At 40.0% G+C, this 19,738-nt stretch overlaps 1 protein-coding gene across 1 annotated transcript in view; it reads left to right on the top strand.

Annotated features, from left to right (window-relative positions):
* SORCS3 (sortilin related VPS10 domain containing receptor 3) overlaps nt 1–19,738 on the top strand; it is a 616,841-nt gene that overhangs the window by 429,402 nt on the left and 167,701 nt on the right. Inside the window, exon 6 of the mRNA XM_033183483.1 lies at nt 10,418–10,482. Within this exon, the coding sequence (XP_033039374.1) occupies nt 10,418–10,482 (65 nt within the window). The remainder of the gene's footprint in view (nt 1–10,417; nt 10,483–19,738) is intronic.

The raw sequence follows: 19,738 nt of genomic DNA, 5'->3' as shown, positions 1-19,738 counted from the left end.
TAGGTAAACTCATGTCATAGGGGATTTATGTACGGATTATTTTGTCACTCAGGTACTAGGCCTAGTACTCTATGCTTATTTTTTTCTCCTCCTCCCTTTCCTCCCACTGTCTACCCTCTGGTAGGCCCCAGTGTTTGTTGTTCCCCTCTTTGTGTCATTTAGTTCCCACTTATAAGTGAGAACATGTGGCATTTGTTTTTCTGTTCTTGCATTAGATTGCTAAGAAGAATGGCCTCTAGCTCCATCTATATTCTTGCAAAGGACATGATCTTGTTCTTTTTTATGGCAGCATGGTGCACCATGGTGTATATGTACCATATTTTCTTTATCCAGTCTTCCATTGATGGGCATTTAGGTTGATTCCATGTCTTTGCTGTTGTGAATAGTGCTGCAATGAACATTCACGTGCATGTGTCTTTATGATAGAACAATTTATATTCCTCTGGGTATATGCTCCAAAATGGGATTACTGGGTCAAAAGGTAGTTCTGTTTCTAGCTCTTTGAAGAATGACCACACTACTTTCCACAATGGTTGAACTAATTTACACTCATACCAACAGTGTATAGGTATTCCCTTTTCACCTCAACCTCACTAGTATCTGCCAGTTTTTGACTTTTTAATAATCATCATTCTGGCTGAGATGGTATCTCATAGTGGTTCTGATTTGCATTTCTCTCATGGTCAATGATGTTGAGCTGTTTTTCATGTGCTTTTTGGCCACATATATATTTTCTTTTGAAAAGTATCTGTTCATGTCTTTTGCCCACTTTTTAATGTTTTTTTTTTTTCTTGTAAATTTAAGTTCCTTGTAGATGCTGGACTTTTGTCAGATGCATAGTTTGCAAATATTTTCTCCCATTCTGTAGGTTGTCTGTTTATTCTATTGATAGAATTTTTTGCTGTGCAGAAGCTCTTTAGTTTAATTAGATTCCATTTGTCATTTTTTGCTTTTGTTGCAATTGCTTTTGGCATCTTCATCATGAAATCTTCCAGTTCCTATGTCCGGAATCGTATTTCCTAGGTTGTCTTCCAGGATTTTTTTCTTTTTTTGTAGTTTTGGGTTTTACATTTAAGTCATTGATCCATCTTGAGTTGATTTTTGTATATTGTATAAGGAAAGGGTCCAGTTTCAATCTTCTGCATTGGGCTAGCCAGTTATCCCACCACCAAAACAGAATGGTACTGGTACAAAAACAGACTTAGACCAATGAAACAGAATAGAGAGCATGGAACACACCTACAACTATCTGATCTTCAACAAAGCTGACAAAAACAAGCAATGGGAAGAGGACTCCCTATTCAATAAATGGTGTATTGTATATTTCAAAATTATAAAGTAGATTTCACATTTATTTTTTTACCACAAAAAATTATAAATAAATGAGGTAATGGGTATGTTAATTAACTTGACTTAATAATTCTACATCCTATACATACAGTATATCAAAACTTTACATTGTACCCCATGAATGTATACAACTATGATTTGTCAGTTAATATTAATAAAATTATCATTTTTAAATTTAAATGTCTAGCTAATCAGTTTATAAAGCATTCATACTTTGACCTTATGAATATTTTACCCTCAATATTTCCCTCATGCATACCCCAATATTCAGTGTTTTTAATTCCTAGGGAAGTTTTTGCCTTGGAAATAATACTCACAAAGAGAGAAAAACACATAGGATCTTGGTCCTGCCACTCCCTTCCAAGACCAAGAGCTAAGTGTATTATGAAGAGGCCGGTACTAATGTTCTAAATTGGATTCTATGGCCACTGACACAAACTCTAGCTGTGTCTTTACAAAGGGTTGGTTTCTGGTCTTTGGCATGAATGGGGTTGGATGGGACTGTGATGTTTCTAAGGTTGTAGCATCCAGCTCTCTTGAGGACTGTTGTGGCTGGGTGAGAGGTTATGGTTCCCAAGAAGTTCCTGTCTGACCTATTTTTTATGGCAGGATTTGGAGACTGTTTGCACAAAGGGTTAAGTTGCTAAAAATAAGTTTGAAGCCACTTGACCTTTTCTGGCACTTCTGTTAGTAACACCTGTGAGTGTGTGGTTCGAGGAGCTGATTCCATTTCTTCCCTGGAATTTTGGCTGTGGCTTCCTGCTTCCTTTTGTTTCCTGTGTCTTTCTTGGTCTTTGGTCAGAACTCAGAAGGATTCTCAAATATGGAAATTTTCAGATGATTCTTGTGCTGTTACTGAGCTCATTAATTGTTATCCAATTAATGACAATACCCTCAAGAAGGCGAGCAATCTAAAGAGAAACATGACCTGGGACACAGGGAGGGAAGTGAGATCTCTTTTGCTCATAAGACAGTTAGTCTTTGAGATGCAAACACATGCTTATGAAGTTTTTCCAACAGAATGAAAGTGCTATAACCATTCACTCAACAAGTATTTACTGATGATCTACCATGTACCAAGTGCTGTGGTAGGATCAATTGATACACTATCCAGTAAAACCCTGTGAGGTCAAGCATTGTGTCTAATAAGGGGGAATAAAGGTACTTGCAACCCATTACAAAGATTTCTTCACTGGGGAGGAGACCAGATTGTTACAGGAGCCTGGTCAAGAGTTGGTTCCAAGGATTTGTGATGTACGCTTAATCTAGAGAAGGAGAAGGTGCCTAAACTGAACTTCTTAGTAGCAAGGACTTTTTATATCTAGTGCCTTGAACAACACTACCATCATTAGTTACTCAACAAATGTAGAAGTATCAGTGGGGGAGTTGGGGGAAGAAGACAGGCAGGAAAGTATATTATTTTATCCTGTCCTTTTAATAGAAAATAATATTGTCATCGCCAAAATGTAAAGACTGCATCCTATGTGTCAGACACTGTTCTCAGGGATTACTACTTAGCTCATTTTAATTCTTCTAACTCTATGAAGTAGGTATTATGAACTTCCATTTTATAGATGTGGAAACCAAAAATCATTTGCATATATGTGATGAAGAGTTTACACAGAGGGCTTGATCATAGTTACCTTCTTGAAGAAGACTGGAAAAATCTACTGGAAAACATTAGTTTTTCCCCAGTCATGAATGTTAGTCTTCAGAAAATCCCTGTGGTAGAATTCATGATTGAGTAATTTTTTTTTGTTTTTTTTGAGACAGAGTCTCACTCTGTCGCCCAGGCTGGAGTGCAGTGGTGCGATCTTGGCTCACTGCAGCCTCCGCCTCCCGGGTTCAAGTGATTCTCCTGCCTCAGCCTCCCAAGTAGCTGGGATTGCAGGTACATGCCACTACACCCAGCTAATTTTTATATTTTTAGTAGAGATGGGGTTTCACCATGTTGGTCAGGCTAGTCTCAAACTCCTGACATTGTGATCTGCCCGCCTCAGCCTCCCAAAGTGCTGGGATTCCAGGCATGAGCCACCACACCCGTCCCATGATTAAGTACTTTTTGAGTGTTCATAGGGTTTTCATAAATTCATACCTGATCTTTACATCTTTATTATGTCCTATAAAATTTTCTTTTATAGTCATTTAATTAAAAGTAGGAATACAGCATACTCAAATAAAGGAATTATTGATTACTTGTTTACATTAGCAATAATAATATATACTTATATACTGAAACAATGTATCTTTACTATCTGATGCTTTCTAGAAACTTTCTAGGAGTCTTTTTCTTTCAGACAGTTTTAATAGGACACTTGAAAATTCATCTTTACTCTTTTGCAGATATTAAGCACACAGAGCTTTATGTGTCCTGTGGCTAGTTCTGCACTGAATACTGCTCCCGGCCTTCTGGTCTATCCTGGCCTAAATTTGGTCCTAGAAATGTGAAGGAACTTGGATGCTTGAGAGGGAAGAGGTGCCAGGGGCAATTATTAACCTGCTTGGCATATCTGAGCAGGCATGCCTCTTCTCCCCTCCTTAATACCCGTGGCAATGTCACGGCCCCTGTTACACATGCCTCACCTCATTCTATCATCATAGACCTCAAAAAAGTCAAGCCCAAGCCCTAAGTTTTCTTTTCTTCAACATGTTTAATCCTTCTTAAGGTTTCTTTGCAAAAATCTTCACTCACTACTCCTCTACCGTTGGCCCAACCTCCTTTTTCTATTCTCAACTTTTCCTTCTTACCAATTACCTTCAATGTGAGTGACTCCAAATTCATGTAGTCTAGAACCAAAATTTTCTACAATATTGAAAATGCATACAGAATAGATTTGTATTTCCTAAAATACTGCTTTAAAGGGACTTACATGTTGGGGAAAGGGAGGCAATGAGGCATGATGTTTATGATCCTTACTCTAGGAGAGATGGATGGGCACAAATCCCATTCTTCTCACCAGCTAGGAGAGGCAGCTTACAGGAGAAGTTAAGCTTATGGCCCAAAGCCACCTGCCTGGTTTGAGTCTGAGTTTTGTTGCTTCGTGGCTACATGTCTTTGGGCAAGTTGTTTAAGCTTTTAATGACTATTTGTGCCTTTTTAAGTAGAGAAAAAATCATTCCTAACTCATAGAGTTGATGTGAGGATTAAGTGAAATCAACATTTACATTTTAAATATGGCTAACACATAGTGTACTCTCAATATCAATGACTTGTTATTATGTGATATTCTCATTTTACTGAAAGGAAAAATTAGATAAATGATACTTTCCTTAAAAGTTCATTTTGAGAATTAATGAAGATAATGCTTATAAACACCAAACACAGTGCCTGACACAGGAATGGTCTCAGTACCCATTAGCATTTATCATCATCATTATATACACTTTCCCAAACTTTTCTATAAGTTTATCCCTTATGACTTCCACTTTTCCTTAAAGAAGAAAACTCTGAATGTTTGCATCATGTATTTCTTTGCTTGGTGTATTTGCGTGTACTTTCCTTGCATTGAGTTTCTAGAAGTGGAGACTTGGGACTTTAAGACGAGGGACCTGATTGCTTACACCCGATGAATGTCAGATAGTTTCCTGGTGAATTGATGTGGCTCAAAATAACAGTAAGTTCATGGGCTTCTCAGCAGTTTGTGCTAGGTGAGGAAGTGCAGTTCCTGAATGCCTATTTTTGCTGCCTTGTTACCAGGGGAGGCTCAGAGTGCAAGCAATTAAGTGTGTCCAGCTAAGGCAGTGCTTCTTCTTCTTCTTCTTTTTTTTTTTTTTTGAGACGGAGTCTCTCTCTGTCGCCCTGGCTGAAGTGCAGTGGCGCCATCTTGGCTCACTGGAAGCTCTGCCTCCCAGGTTCACGCCATTCTCCTGCCTCAGCCTCCCAAGTAGATGGGACTACAGGCGCCCGCCACCACGCCCGGCTGATTTTTTGTATTTTTTTAGTAGAGACAGGGTTTCACCAGGTTAGCCAGGATGATCTCGATCTCCTGACCTCATGATCCGCCCACCTTGGCTTCCCAAAGTTCTGGGATTACAGGCGTGAGCCGCTGAGCCCAGCCAAAGCAGTGCTTCTTAACTGGGTGTGATTCTGCCAACCATCCCCACCAGGCGATATTTAGCAGTGCCTAGAGACATTTTTGGTTGCCACCACCGCGGGAGGGTTACTGCATCTGGTAGAGGCCAGGGATGCTGCTCAATATTCTGCAATGAGTAGGACATCTTCCACAACAAAGAATTATCCAGCTCAAAATGTCAACAGTGCCAATGTTGAAAAGCCCTAGGCTAACGTCATCGGCATGACAGAAGGTGGGCAGCGGCCTCCCTCTGTGGGCTGGAGGAGGGCCTCAGGCCACAGCTCAGATTGTGGTGAAGAATGTTCTTCTTACCCTCAGCATCCAAGTTATTTTACTATACCTCTGGCCAGCTGAACAGCTTAAATTCCTCCCCTGTGGACCTAGGGACAGAGCAGTTTTGAAGTACAAATCTCTTACCCTATCATTTCGTCCAAAGGGGAGCCTAATCCTGAGTAGTGCTGGAGCTCAGGAGAAATATTGAAGAAAGATAATTAGAGTCTCTGGCCTTAGGAAGTTTACTGTCTGATGAGCTGCATATATTTATAAAAATCGGCCGGGCGCGGTGGCTCAAGCCTGTAATCCCAGCACTTTGGGAGGCCGAGATAGGCGGATCACGAGGTCAGGAGATCGAGACCATCCTGGCTAACACGGTGAAACCCTGTCTCTACTAAAAAATACAAAAAACTAGCCAGGTGTGGTGGTGGGCGCCTGTAGTCCCAGCTACTTGGGAGGCTGAGGCAGGAGAATGGCGTAAACCCGAGAGGCAGAGCTTGCAGTGAGCTGAGATCTGGCCACTGCACTCCAGCCTGGGCGACAGAGCGAGACTCTGTCTCAAAAAAAAAAAAAAAAAAATCATTCTATTTGTAATCGATAGCTTAAGCAAATAAATATACACACACCTTCACAAACAAAGGCACCCTATGGGCTTGTATGTATCAAGAAACTACAAACCTGAGATGGAACTAAGAAATGGATTCAGATTTAAGGACCTTTAGCTGTGTCTAGTGGTCTATCTGTCTCTTAGTGCATTTCCCTGGTTGTGTGAACCTCTGACTCTCTGAATTCTCTAGATGTATGTGTGTGTGTGGTGGGGGGGAGGGTGGTGAATGTATGTGAAGCTGCACACGTGCATGAACTGTCTCTGTCTCTGTTTGTTTTTCTATCTCTGTGTGTTTCTGTTTCTCTTTGTCTTTTGGCTATTGTCTTCATATTACCTCCTCTCTGTTTCTCTGTCATATTGTCATTTTTTTCTCTCTGTATATGTACAGCATTTTTATAGACCTGATATTCCTATCAGGCAAGGAGTATTTCTGCTGATGACCAGATTTGAGAGACTATTCTTCCCTAACAGCTTCAGTAAGAGAAGTCTTGAGGGTGTCTTTTAAGTTGTGATCACCTGATCACCATAGCCAAGATGTCTCATGACCCTACTGGATCACGTGACATCCCAGGGCTTCAGAGGGCTGCTGTGATTGACCAGCCTGGCCAAAAGTACATAGCTGCAGTCAGGTAGACAGCTCCATAAAGGATGACAGGAAAGCATACTGAGCAGACCCAAACTACAGGTGTGCATTCTAGTGAGCCAAGACCAACTCAAGAGAACAGCTTAATAATGCAAGTGCTGGAGGATGTGTGATCCACATTCGGGGTTCTCTAGAATTGTAAAGGAGAGAGATCAGTGTGAGCTGGCGTGACCAGGGAAGGTTTCCAGGAGAACTTGATTCTTGCTTTCAACCTTGAAAGATGTGTGAGATTTTAACTAGATGGAAGGAAGTGAGCCTTCCTGTTGAGTGAAGAGTTTCTTTGTTTGTTTTATTGGTTTGGTTGCCTTGTTTTAAGCTCCCAACAGGCAGACTTTTCTTTCTTTGTTAATAGAACATAGTATTTATTGACCACAATCAGGCTTCTTCAGTATGGTGCCAGTTCTCTGAATGCTACTCTGTCAGTGACCATGGGGAGAGAATGGAAGAATAATAACTGAGAAACTTCTAATCCTGAGAGTACTAGCGTGCTATAAAGAAACGGGGAGTTCCCTGTGGATTCTAGATATTAGACCTTTGTCAGATGGATAGATTGCAGAATTTTTCTCCCGTTTTGTAGGATGCCTGTTCACTCTGATGATAGTTTCTTTTGCTGCATAGAAGCTCTTTAGGTTAATTAGGTCCCATTTGTCAATTTGGGCTTTGTTGCAATTGCTTTTGATGTGTTAGTCATGAAGTCTTTGTCCATGCCTATGTCCTGAATGGTATTGCCTATATTTTCTTCTAGGTTTTTTTATGGTTTTAGGTTTTATGTTGAAGTCTTTAATTCATCTTGGGTTAATTTTTGTATAAGGTGTAAGGAAGGGGTTCAGTTTCTGTTTCCTGTATATGGCTAGCCTTTTTTCCCAGCACCATTTATTAAATAGGGAATCCTTTCCCCATTGCTTGTTTTTGTCAGGTTTGTTGAAGATCAGATGGCTGTAGATGTGTGGTGTTATTTCTGAGGCCTCTCTTCTGTTCCATTGGTCTGTATATCTGTTTTGGTACCAGTAGCATGCTGTTTGGTTACTATAGCCTTGTAGTATAGTTTGATGTCAGGTATACCTATGTAACCAACCTGCACGTTCTGCACATATATCTCAGAACTTAAAGTAAAAATTTTTAAAAAATTACAGTGGTCAAATACATTTGGGATACATTTGGGATACATTGGGTTAATAAAATGAGACATTTCTCTTCTGAAAAATAAAAGAAAAAAGCAGGGTGGCTTCAGACCAAAGAAAGTATTCATATAGTCCATTGTGGTGCCCTCAGTTCTCTGTGTGTTTGGCCTCAAGTATGTTACATTGAAATTTTGGCATTATCACAGGTAGATCGGTTGTTTATTAATTCAGTAAACACTTAAGTATCACCTAATATGTACTACACACATAGGTCCCGATGGTTCAAAAATAAATAAGACAGGATCCTACTTTAAAGTTTATAACCAAATAGAGAAGACACAGAAATGAATTAGCAATTGCATACATGGTTTGATTGTGCCATGCAAAGCAGTGGTCCTCAAACATGGCTGCACATGGAAATCACCTGCGACCTTTAAAAATACTGATGCCTTGGTCCCATCTGTAAAAGTTTTTATGTCATTGGTCTGGTGAAGAGGACCTAGGCATCTGTATATTTCAAAGTTACCCCCAGGGCTATCATTAGCTGTAAAGTCTGAGAACCACTGGGATAAGGATGCTTTGGGAGCAGGGAAAGGGCTCTGCAGTGATACTAGGGAAGGAAGGACTGCTGGAGGGGCAAGGCCCAGTGAGCTTGGAAAGAGGAATGAGAGTTCGCCAGGGAAGGAGAGGGGCAGGGAGATGAGTGGATAAGGACGTTGGAGCTCTTCCTGCTGGAAGTCAGGAAGTCTCTCTAATTTTGGCCTAGTCCCTGTGTGGCCTTAGGCAGACATCCATTTTTTTGTGTGCCTCAATTTCTCCTTCAGTCAAATATGACTAATGATACCTGCTCTCCTTACCTTAGGGGTTTGCTGTTAGGATCAAATGAGGTAAAGAAAAAGGAAATGATAGAATGTCAGTGATCACTGGGAAAAATAACCCATTAGAGTGAAGCCTCATTTATTCAGCCTCTTTGAGGAAAGAAGTATTTTACATAAATGAACTTTCAGATAGCTAAATTTTGACCTTCCAAGAAGTAATAATTTTATTTTAACCAATAAAAATCATTTTAATTTTTCTAAAACATAACACTTGCAGCTGAACTAATAATTGTATTTTAACCAGTACAAATCATTTTAGTTTTTCTAAAACATACCGCTTGCAGCCTTAATTTCTTAAACAGGGTACCCTGGATGCCATCAGCCCCTGTTTCTTTTCTTCTGTGCCTTCAGCCCCTCAACATAGATGTCAGCACCGAATTGTGCTGTGTTACAGTAATGCCCCCAGGGCTATTGAGAAGTGTAGGGATTTGTGGCATGGAAGATTGGGTTTTGAGTTCTTAGGTCTGTTTTTCACAAGTTTTCCGTTTCTCTTGCTATCAAAGTGTCAGTTCTTGGTTCTCACCATTTTCAATTCTACTTTCCATTTCTAACTTGCTGCTGCTTCCCTGTTGAAGACTGGAAAACCAGAATACAAATCTTAGAATAGTGTACAAAATCTGAGCCATTAGACTATAAGTAAGAGCCTGCCAGAGAGAGTGGATTGTGTGATCTTTAGTAAATGAGTTTTTAACATGTGTGTTGGCTCTTTTCAGTGGGCTTTCTGGGCCTTACTCTGGCCTGGGTCTCTAATTTAGGAAACAGCTGACTGGGCTTTATGTGTGAAAGGTCGGAGGTCTATGAGGATTATTTATAGGGATTCTTAGGCCTCCATCTCTTAGGTATTGGCCAGAGATCTTTAAGGTTTTCCACTTTGGTCACCAGAATTTTGTCCTCGTCAGACCAGATTTTGAATGTATATTGCCAAACTTTTGTTATTTTCAAGGCAGGAATAAAGAAGGATACCTAGGATTAAACTCAGGAAGGAAGGAGTATCTTGAAGCAAACAGCCCAAACTGAGGCAATACCGTCTTTCCCATTGGGTAGAACAGGCAGGTAAAGAGGGAGGGCAGAGGAGGAGGAAGTGGTGGAAGAAGTGAAGAAAGTTAAGACAGAGGAGATAGATGGAAGACACTGGGGAAGAGAGAACTTCTGGGAAGGTGCAACGTGGAGAAGGCCATGAGCAAGGTGTAGGCCAGCATGACTATGCACTCTGTATTCTTCTCTATTTTTTTTGAATCATTGACTCATTGACCATTCAGTACTCATGTCTTGTGACCCTTATAGGTGACAGTTCCTAGGAGCAGCCACACTGTGAGGACTGCCAGTGGCCACATTCTGCTGGTTCCCAGACTGCAGGATGGTCATCTTTGAGAAAGCGGATTTCTGAGTAGCATTTGAACCTGAGTGCCTCCCACTTTGCTGTCTGCTATCGGTGTTGTCACTGAGCTTCTGTCTCTCTCTTCCTTTCCCAGGTCGGTGGCCGGATTGGATAAGGAGGCAGATCTGGTGCACATGGAGGTGCGGACCACGGACGGATGTAAGTTCTGCTACAGCCAGGCTAGGCCCAGGGAGATCTGCCTGCAGGTCTCTTTCCTCCCCCAATTTGTGTTTTAATGACTTGGAAAGATGAAAAGCCCTGAGCTCCATTACAGCCATATCCATCCTTATTTCCCAGAGTAGGGGTGAGAAGTCCTTTCCTAAGGGAGACTTTTCATTGAAACAAACTCTTGGGAATGAATTTTCTGGGGATATGAGTTAATGTGATGAAACTGAGGCTCCTGTTTGTAATTTCTTTGGCATCTTCAGAATAATTTGAAGAGGAATGTCCATAACTCATCATGGTATTTTACATTCATATGGCAAATTGCAGGGACTGCCTGCTTCAGAGTATGAACCCTTTATATAGGCAACCTTACCAAAAAATGTAATGGGGCAATTATTTGCAAAACTGTTTATTCATCCATTCGAGATATTTAGGGATGGCCTGCTATGTGTCAGACATGGTTCTAAGCCCTAGAGAGAGAGAGTGATGAGCAAGTTCTATATTGTCCCTGCAAAAAAGGGACTCTTCTAGCAGTGGAATTGCAAGATTTTAAACACATGACCCACTATGTACCTTGTGCAGCTGTGTACTTCTTACACAAAATTGGACTCAAAAAGCATCATTTTGTACCAATTTAAGCATTTTATTCTTCTCAGAGTTGTTTATACTTAAAGGGTTCTTCTCCATCCAGGAAAAATAAAATCAGCTTAAATAAAAATGTATAAAAATATAACTAGCATATCTTAGATTGAGAACAGAGCCAAATAATCTAATAGTGGTGATGCAGAGGTGCAGCAGAACAAGCACCTGCCTATGAGTTGGGGTCCTGGGCTCTGTTACCCTCTAGCCTCGAGACCAGGAAAAACTCCTTAACCTCTCTGGGCTATAACTTCCTCTATGACCCGAGAATACTCATCCTTCCCTAGAGCACCTCCCAGGATTATAGGTTAATCAAATAGAAGGTGAATATTAGAGAAACTCAAAAATGTTGTATAAATGGAAGGTGATTCTGTTTTGACCTGAGTCTGTTAAGTAAAACTGCATGTGCTTTCTGCAGGAGAAATCTACTATTGGAGGCCAACCATAGATGCATGCCATAAACAGGCATTTGGGGGAATATGTTTTATTTGATTTAGTTTTATTTTTAAAAGAGTTAGAAGGTAATCAGAATTTGTTACTATATTTCTGCCACTCTGTACCCTTCCCTCCCTCCTGCCCACCCTCCCTCTTTCTCTCCCTCCTTCCTTCCCTCCTTCCTTTCATTCGCCCCCTTCCTTCTCTTCCCTTCCCCCACTTCCTTCCCTTCCCTTCCTCCTTCCTTCCTCCCTCCCTCCCTCCTTCCTTCCTCCCTCTTTCCTTCCATCCCTACTTCCTTCCCTTCCTGCTTCCTTCCTTTTCATCTCATTTGATCCTTGAATAGATGTAAATCTGTGAGACATCCAGGGATGACCTACACTCTTTTAAATATATTTTTTAACTGAATAGCTATTGGGAATTTAAGGAGATACTGTCACACACTTAAATTACTGATCATAAGGGTGGTAGAGTCTGGATTCAAAATTATATTATTCAATTTTTATGGCTGAGAAAAAAACTGGGAGAACAATGAAATGTAGGGGTTTCAGGGAGCATAGAAGGACAGGAGGAGGACAGCAAATATCCAGTCTCAGAAAATGACCCACAGGCCAGTTTTCAGGACAACTCTCACATGGGCTTTGCCTCCTAAGTCAACCTGTTTAGGCCCATATTTGTGATCTATTATGGTCATGGTATTTCAGAGTTGGAGGATGGTCTGAGTTCTGACCTGGTGTAGGAATCCCTTCTCCCAAACCTCTAACAGTACTTTCTCAGGCTCCGTGAGCTCAGGCTTAAGACACATTATTTTCTGATGCTGGACAGCTCCTTTAAAAAAATGTAGTTTCTTACATTAAGCTAAAATTTATTTTCTGAAAGTTCAAGAATTCTGGTCCAAATTGGGATGAGGCCTATGGTGCAGGACTCCCGTGAAATTTTATGAGATTACAAATGTGGAACACATAGAACAGTTTCTGGCCTATTGCCAGAATTCAATAATTGAATAAAGGCAGGCAGAAATATAACAGGGATAAATGTCATGTGCTGTACTTAGGTTAAAGTATAGAATATATTAGTTCTGTTCCATCTTCTAGGTTTTTAATTTTATTTTATTTTTTCATTATAAATCCTCCCCTGGAATTCTAGGGTTTTTAAAATCAATTTTTAATAGTTAAAAGAATGCTTTTTCAATCTAGTAAATTGCCCCTAACTCAACTTTATTTAGAAAGTGCACATAGCAAAACTGCCTTAATCTAGGCATGTTTTATTTGCATACCCTAACAAAATGCATAATGTCTTTCCTTTGTGGTATGCAGTGAGTGCTGCCTCACACTTGTGCATACACACACACACACACACACACACACACACACATCTCTACCATCGTCTGAGCATCATCAAAAATACAAAAATGTTTTATTTACTGTTTTTCCTGACATGGTAATTTAACTCAGATTTGCCCAGATTCACATAGCTAATTGGCAATAGGAACAAACAAACAAACAAACAAAAAAAAACAAATTCGAACAAAAATCTCTGACTAGTGGGAAGGAAACTTCTGATAAAGGACATCTACAAAAGACCTAAAATTAACATCATCTTAATGATGAGATACTGAATGCTTTCTCCCTGAAGAGCAGTAAAATGGCAGGAATATTTACTCCTAACACTTTTATTCAACACTATGCTGAAAGTCCTAGGCAGTGAAATAAAGCAAGAAAAATGAAATACAATTCATATAGATTGCAAAGAAGAAAATAAACCTTGTTATTCCCATTGACATGATTGCCTATGTAGAAAATCCCAAGGTATCCATAAGAAAATCTCCTAGAACTAATATGTGAGTTGAGCAAAGTTGCAGGATATAACCCATTCAGTGTAGAAAGGATATTATTTTCAATCAATGGTGTTGGATCAATTGGACAGTCATCTGGGGAAAAATTAACTTCAACCTATGATTCACAACTTATACAATGATTCACAACTTATACAAAATTTAACTCCAAGTAGATCATAGATCTAAATATAAAACATAGAATTATAAAACTTTTAGAAGAAAACATAGGGGAAAATTTTTATGACCTTGGGTTGGACAGAGTTTTTTTTTAAATTATACTAAGAGCAAAATTGATAAAATAAATAATTGATAAATTGAGCTTCCTCAAAATTTACAACTTTTACTATTCAAAAGATACTGTTAAATTACTGGGAGAAAATACATGCAAATCAATGTCCAACAAAGGATGTGTAGCCAGAATGTATAAAGAATGCTTAAAATATAGCAATAAAAAACAGCTCATTAAAAAAAGTTCGAACAGATCATTTAGCAAAGAAAATATAAAGATTACAAATAAACACATGAAACAGTGCTGAACATTATTAGACACTAGGGAAATGCAAATTAAAACCATAATGATATATCACTGTATATCTATTGTTATCACCAAAATAAACACAAATGACAGTATCAAGTATGGCACAGAAGTAAAGCAATAGAACTCTCATACATTGCTGGTGGGAATGCATAATGGTACAACTACTCTGAAAAAATATTTTGGTAGTTTCTTATAAAGTTATACAATCTTATAACCCAGCAATCCCACTTCTGCTGTATATTTAGCCTAGAAAAATGAAAAATTTATATTCACATTAAAACCTGTTCATGGATGTCTGTAGAGATTTATTAATAATCACCAAAAACTGGAAACAAATATTTTTGAATGGGTGAAAGTATTAATAGGCTGTGGCACTTCCACAAAATAGGATACTACTCGGTATTACTCATATTTGAAACAATACATGAATTTTCAAGGTGCTGTGTTGAGTAAAACAAGCTGGTCTCAAAAGGTTACATGCTGTATTATTCCATTTATGTGATCTTATGGGAAAGACAAACCACATAGATAGAGAATTTACTGGTGGCTCCCAGAGTGGAGAAAGTATTTGACATGAAAATCTGCATGAAATATTTTTTAGGATGATGTCATTGTTCTGTAACCTGATTGTGGTGGTGGTTACGTAAGTCTATATATCTGTTCAAACTTACAGAACTCTATGCCAAAAACTCACTGTGTATACATTGAAAAATATGTTTGTATTAAAATACTAAAATTAAAATTTCTGGTTAATGAAAGCTAGGAGGCATAGTTCCTGACTTCTAGTTCTATAGCAATTCCTGCTTCTTTTCTCATTCATTCATTTATTCATTCACTTACTTATACTTTTACCCAATCAACATTTACTTAAAATCTATATATACTGGCCACTGAGGGGACATACAGGTGAATGTGATCTCATCCTTACCATCAAGGAGCTTCTAGGCTTGTATTTGAATAATGGACAAAGCAAATGATGGACAAGTATTAAAATGTTGCTAGCACACTTTGACAAGGACTTTAATAGAGTTGGGAATATATTGTGTTAAATCGTAAATGAGATTGTGACTGATAACCTAAGCAAGTTAGGGGAATCATCTCAGAAATAGAGAATGTTTGATTTGGTACTAGGGATTAGTAGGACATTATCTGAGCATTCTGGATAGAGAGAAGAACCTTGCAAGTTGCCAGAATCATGAGAGGTGGTATGTGCAAGGCTGTAAGTTATGATCTGGAAAAGAATGAATGGAGATAGGTTGGTGAAGCTGGGTTGAAGAGGACCTATGAGGGAACAGGTAGGTAGCTTCCTGAGCCACAGTTCATGCTGCACACCGAGGTGTCTACGGCCATCCTTGCCTGTTTATAATAATAAAGCTTCGTGAAGCAATTATATTTCCCCCAGCTGCAGTCTTACATATGGATGGTACCAGTCAATCTCTGGTCACTTCACCTTCCTTTCTACCTGCCTCTTTTGTCTGCTTGTTTCACATTTAAGATACAGGAAGTGATAGATGAAAAACTAGGACTCATTTCAGCTCATTCAGACCCCAGCCTCCATCTCTGGAGCATAAGGCAGCTTTTGCTCTGTTTCCCTGGTCCCCAATCCAGACTAATGTGGCTCATAACTCAGGAATGATTCTGAGAAATGGAGAAGTCAACTGGCTTGTCTAGTGGCCCCAGACAAGTGGTGGAGGAGCAGACTGTGACTGTGGTGGTGGAGCAGACCAGAGAGTAGCATCAGTGATGAGGCCAGGTCACATCCTATACCCTGCTTCTCGGGGACTGTACTCTGAGCAGACAGACTTATCCAGTACCCTCAGCTCTGTATCCAGTTCTTTTCTTGCCTAATGATGCTGGACTTGCCAAGCCTGCCTGCACTATCTGCCCAGGCAGGTAAGTGGGCCTGGGAAGGGTGTAGAAATGAATGACTCTCCAAGCCCTGATAGAGGGTTACACTGCCCTGGGCTGACGTGTGGGCACCAGCAGCCGTGAGGTACCACTCTTTCTGCTCGATCTCCATGGGAGCCACGTTTTCAATTTGTGTTTATCTTTTTGAGGAATAAAGAGATATGGTCTTTTAGCTATTCACAGGCAGGCAGACGTGGAGAGTAGAAACCTAAATTCTAATTCCAGTTTTTCCACTGAGAGGCTATGTGATCCAGGGAAACAAGTAAACCTCTCTAGGTTCCTTTTTCCTAATTATAAAATGAAGCTGAATTAATGATTTATTTATTCATTCAGGGAACAGAAGCAAGATCTGCTCATGAAACACCAATTAAATATTGCTCTATATAGTTCCCAGAGTAAGACGGAGATACTGGCATCTGTGCAAATATTAATATAGAAATTTGTGCTTTTCTTATATTTGTTCATTGGTTCACAATTCACTCCACCGTAATGGAACACTCTTCAAGTATAGAAGACAAGTGGTCCTCAAACCAAGCATTATAATCACCTCATGAATAAACACACACACACACACACACACACAAACCCCTACCTGGGTCCCACCACAAATCAATGAATGAAATATCTCCTGGGAAAGGTCCCTGGCATTGGACTTTTATAAAGCTGTCCTGCTGATTTTAGGACATGTAAGATTGAGAACCAATGCACTAGATCTGAGCTGGTTGAACTTTAACATGCATGTGCACCATCTGGAGAGCTTGTTAAAATATATACTCCCCATTTCTGACCAGCTCTCAGCTGCTGCTTCTGGTCTAGGGACTATACTTAATTAACACTGCACTGCACTGAGCTGCAGGGTATATACAGATAAAAAGGACACAATGAGCACTGAGTAGCTCACAGGCTAATGGGAGAGGCAGATATGTACACAGATCATTGTTGTAACACATTATGCTAAAGGCCATGGAGACTCTGCTGTAAGTATCATGGACAAAGTGCTGTGGGGACCAAAAGGAAGGGTTGCGCAACTGCTGAGGAGTGGCAGAAGGCTGCATGGAAGAGGCCATAGCTAAGCCTCATCTTGTGGGATGAGTTGGATGAGTTTCTACGATCCAAAGGGATGGTAGAAATGGGGTGTGGGAAAGTTATGCTAGAGCTGTGCTGTCCAATATGGTAGTCATTTAGTCACAGTGGTTATTGAGTCCTTGAAATGTGCTGTCCAAATCGAGGTGCGCTTTAAGTGTAAAATGCATACTGGGTTTCAAAGACTTATTATACTATGAATGAAAAATTGTTCCTTGATAATTTTTATACTGATGACATGATGAAATGATAATATTTTGGGCTAAATAAAACATATACATGAACTTCACTTTTCTATTTACTTTTAAAATACGATTACTGAAAAATGTAAAAGGTCATTTGTGGCTTGTTTTTTATATCTATTGGATGGTGCCGCTCTAGACTGAAGGGGCCCCAGGGAAGCAGCATAGAGCATGGCCTTTTCAATTGTGTGGTGTGGCATTGACAATTCTGACTTTGAACTTGACTCCAACACTCTGGATCTAACCCAACATAAGCTGGTCTCTTTTCTTGTTTATATATCGGAATCTCTCCTCTGGCCTAGTCCTAGTCTCCCTCTATAGGAGTCAGACTTCCTGGATTAAGCTGAAAGCATTAAATTCTTGTTATTGTATTTTTGCCCTGGCAAGGTTTAAGCAGGGCAAAGCCAACCAGTTTGGTTAACAACTGTGTGAATAATCCTATTTCTGCCATGAGATTCAGGATTCCAATGGCTTTTCCTCCCATTCGCTTCTGGAATTCATCTTTCTCTGAATGTTCCCGTAACATGCTTTCTCTCTGGCACAGTTACTCAGCCACAGACCGACAGACAGAAGGACTCACACACCCTCCACGTAAGAGGAAATTGAGTGTCAATAGAGTATTAACTTGATGTAAAAGTTGGAAAACTAGCTCTGTCATTTAGACCTTGGACACATTTCTTAGCTTTCCTGTGATCCCTCATCTAGTGTTTCACCATTTGAAAATACTAACAAGTGTAAGAAGTATTTTTATAATTTATTTTTTTCATCAGTTTACTAATGAAGATCTTATTATAGAGTAAAATTGACAACAAGGGAGATTTCAGTTCAATGAACAAAGCAGTAACAACAGAGAGTACCCAAAGATGATGTGGGCTGCTTTGTGAAGTAGTGAGCTCCTCTGCATGGAATTCCCAAGTATGGTGTCCCATGGCACACTGTGATAAGTGAACCTGAACATGGGCAACACATTTGAAGCATCTAGACATTCTAGAAATGTGCAGAATCAAAACCTGTAGAACATATGCCACCATCCTTTGTCTTCCTCTCATCATCAACCCTCATTAAGCAATCGTTGCACTTCTTCTAAGACAAGATAAAGCCTAATACTTCTTAACAGAGACTCCAGGCATACATAAGTAATCAAATGAGCTTGGCACACAAGTGAAACTATTAGCTTTGAAGACTAAACTCTAGGCTCTAGATACATATATTATTGTCTCTTTAAAAATATTGATTAATTCAATAACTTTGGAATTGTGTGAACTCAGAGCTCTAGCAGCTCTTTAAGACTTCAGAGGCCAAAATGAGGACAAAGTGGGAGCTAAGGCAATGGGGCTGCAGACTACTTGCCTTTTGTTCAATCATAGCAGGCACAGTAAAACTCACTTTATGGATGGAGATATAGGATTGTCTTTGATAGAAGGATTCCAGAATCAAAAAGTCAGAACATATAAGAGATTCCCACATTATATTACATTCCAAAAGGCATCAAATCATATAACAACTTGCCCAAGGTCACATAGACAGCCAGTGACAGGGAGTGACCCACTATGTAGATTCTAGTCAAATACCTAGCCCAGTTTTTGTTCTCTGTTTAAAATACATAAAGGTTAGGATCACAGGTACTGGTGTAAAATCACCTAGGTTCAAATTCTAGCTCCATCACTTCCTAGAGCTGTGGAATTTAGGTAAATTACTTAATCATCCTGTGCCTCAATTTCCTCTGCTATAACAGGGAAATGATAATAATTGTAACTCCCTGGGTTGTTGCAAGAATGAAATGAGTTAATGCGTATAGTTCCTAGAACACCAAACAATGCAGAGTGAGCAGTCAAAAATGCTGCTATTGTCATTGTCATTGTCATCATCATCATCATCTTCATATAATCATCCTATTCGGGGTCAGTTTATTTAGCAGGGACAGTGGAAAGAGCCCTGAATGGGATGGTAGGACTGCTGAGATATTCAGTGTCACCATGGTTTCTAAATATCTGCAACTGCCAGATTGCCTCCTGTGCCATCAAGAAGACAGATAATGACGGGGTTCTCCTATGGGAGATGAGAAGTGTCACCAAAGCTCAAAATCCATGAACTCAGTAGAAGGAATGGAAGCTCCCTTTTATTGTTTATTGCCTTTGTTTGTTTTTAGAACCTATGCTTCAAACTCTGTATTAGGTATTTGCAGCAATATTCCTTCCTTCCTTGTCTTTTTTTTTTTTTTGAGACGGAGTCTCGCTCTGTCACCCAGGCTGGAGTGCAGCGGCCGGATCTCAGCTCACTGCAAGCTCCGCCTCCCGGGTTTACGCCATTCTCCTGCCTCAGCCTCCCGAGTAGCTGGGACTACAGGCGCCTGCCACCTCGCCTGGCTAGTTTTTTTGTATATTTTAGTAGAGACGGGGTTTCACCGTGTTAGCCAGGATGGTCTCGATCTCCTGACCTCGTGATCCGCCCGTCTCAGCCTCCCGAAGTGCTGGGATTACAGGCTTGAGCCACCGCACCCAGCATTCCTTCCTTGTCTTTACAGATAGGTTAGTTGCACTCCCCAGTCAAGAAAAAGGATGCTGATAG

The sequence above is a fragment of the Trachypithecus francoisi genome, unplaced genomic scaffold (assembly GCF_009764315.1).
Source record: "Trachypithecus francoisi isolate TF-2019V2 unplaced genomic scaffold, Tfra_2.0 Contig01579, whole genome shotgun sequence".
In the NCBI taxonomy this organism is placed as follows: Eukaryota; Metazoa; Chordata; class Mammalia; order Primates; family Cercopithecidae; genus Trachypithecus; species Trachypithecus francoisi.
Note: the sequence above shows the minus strand (reverse complement) of the source record. Positions and strands in the feature narration are given on the sequence as shown.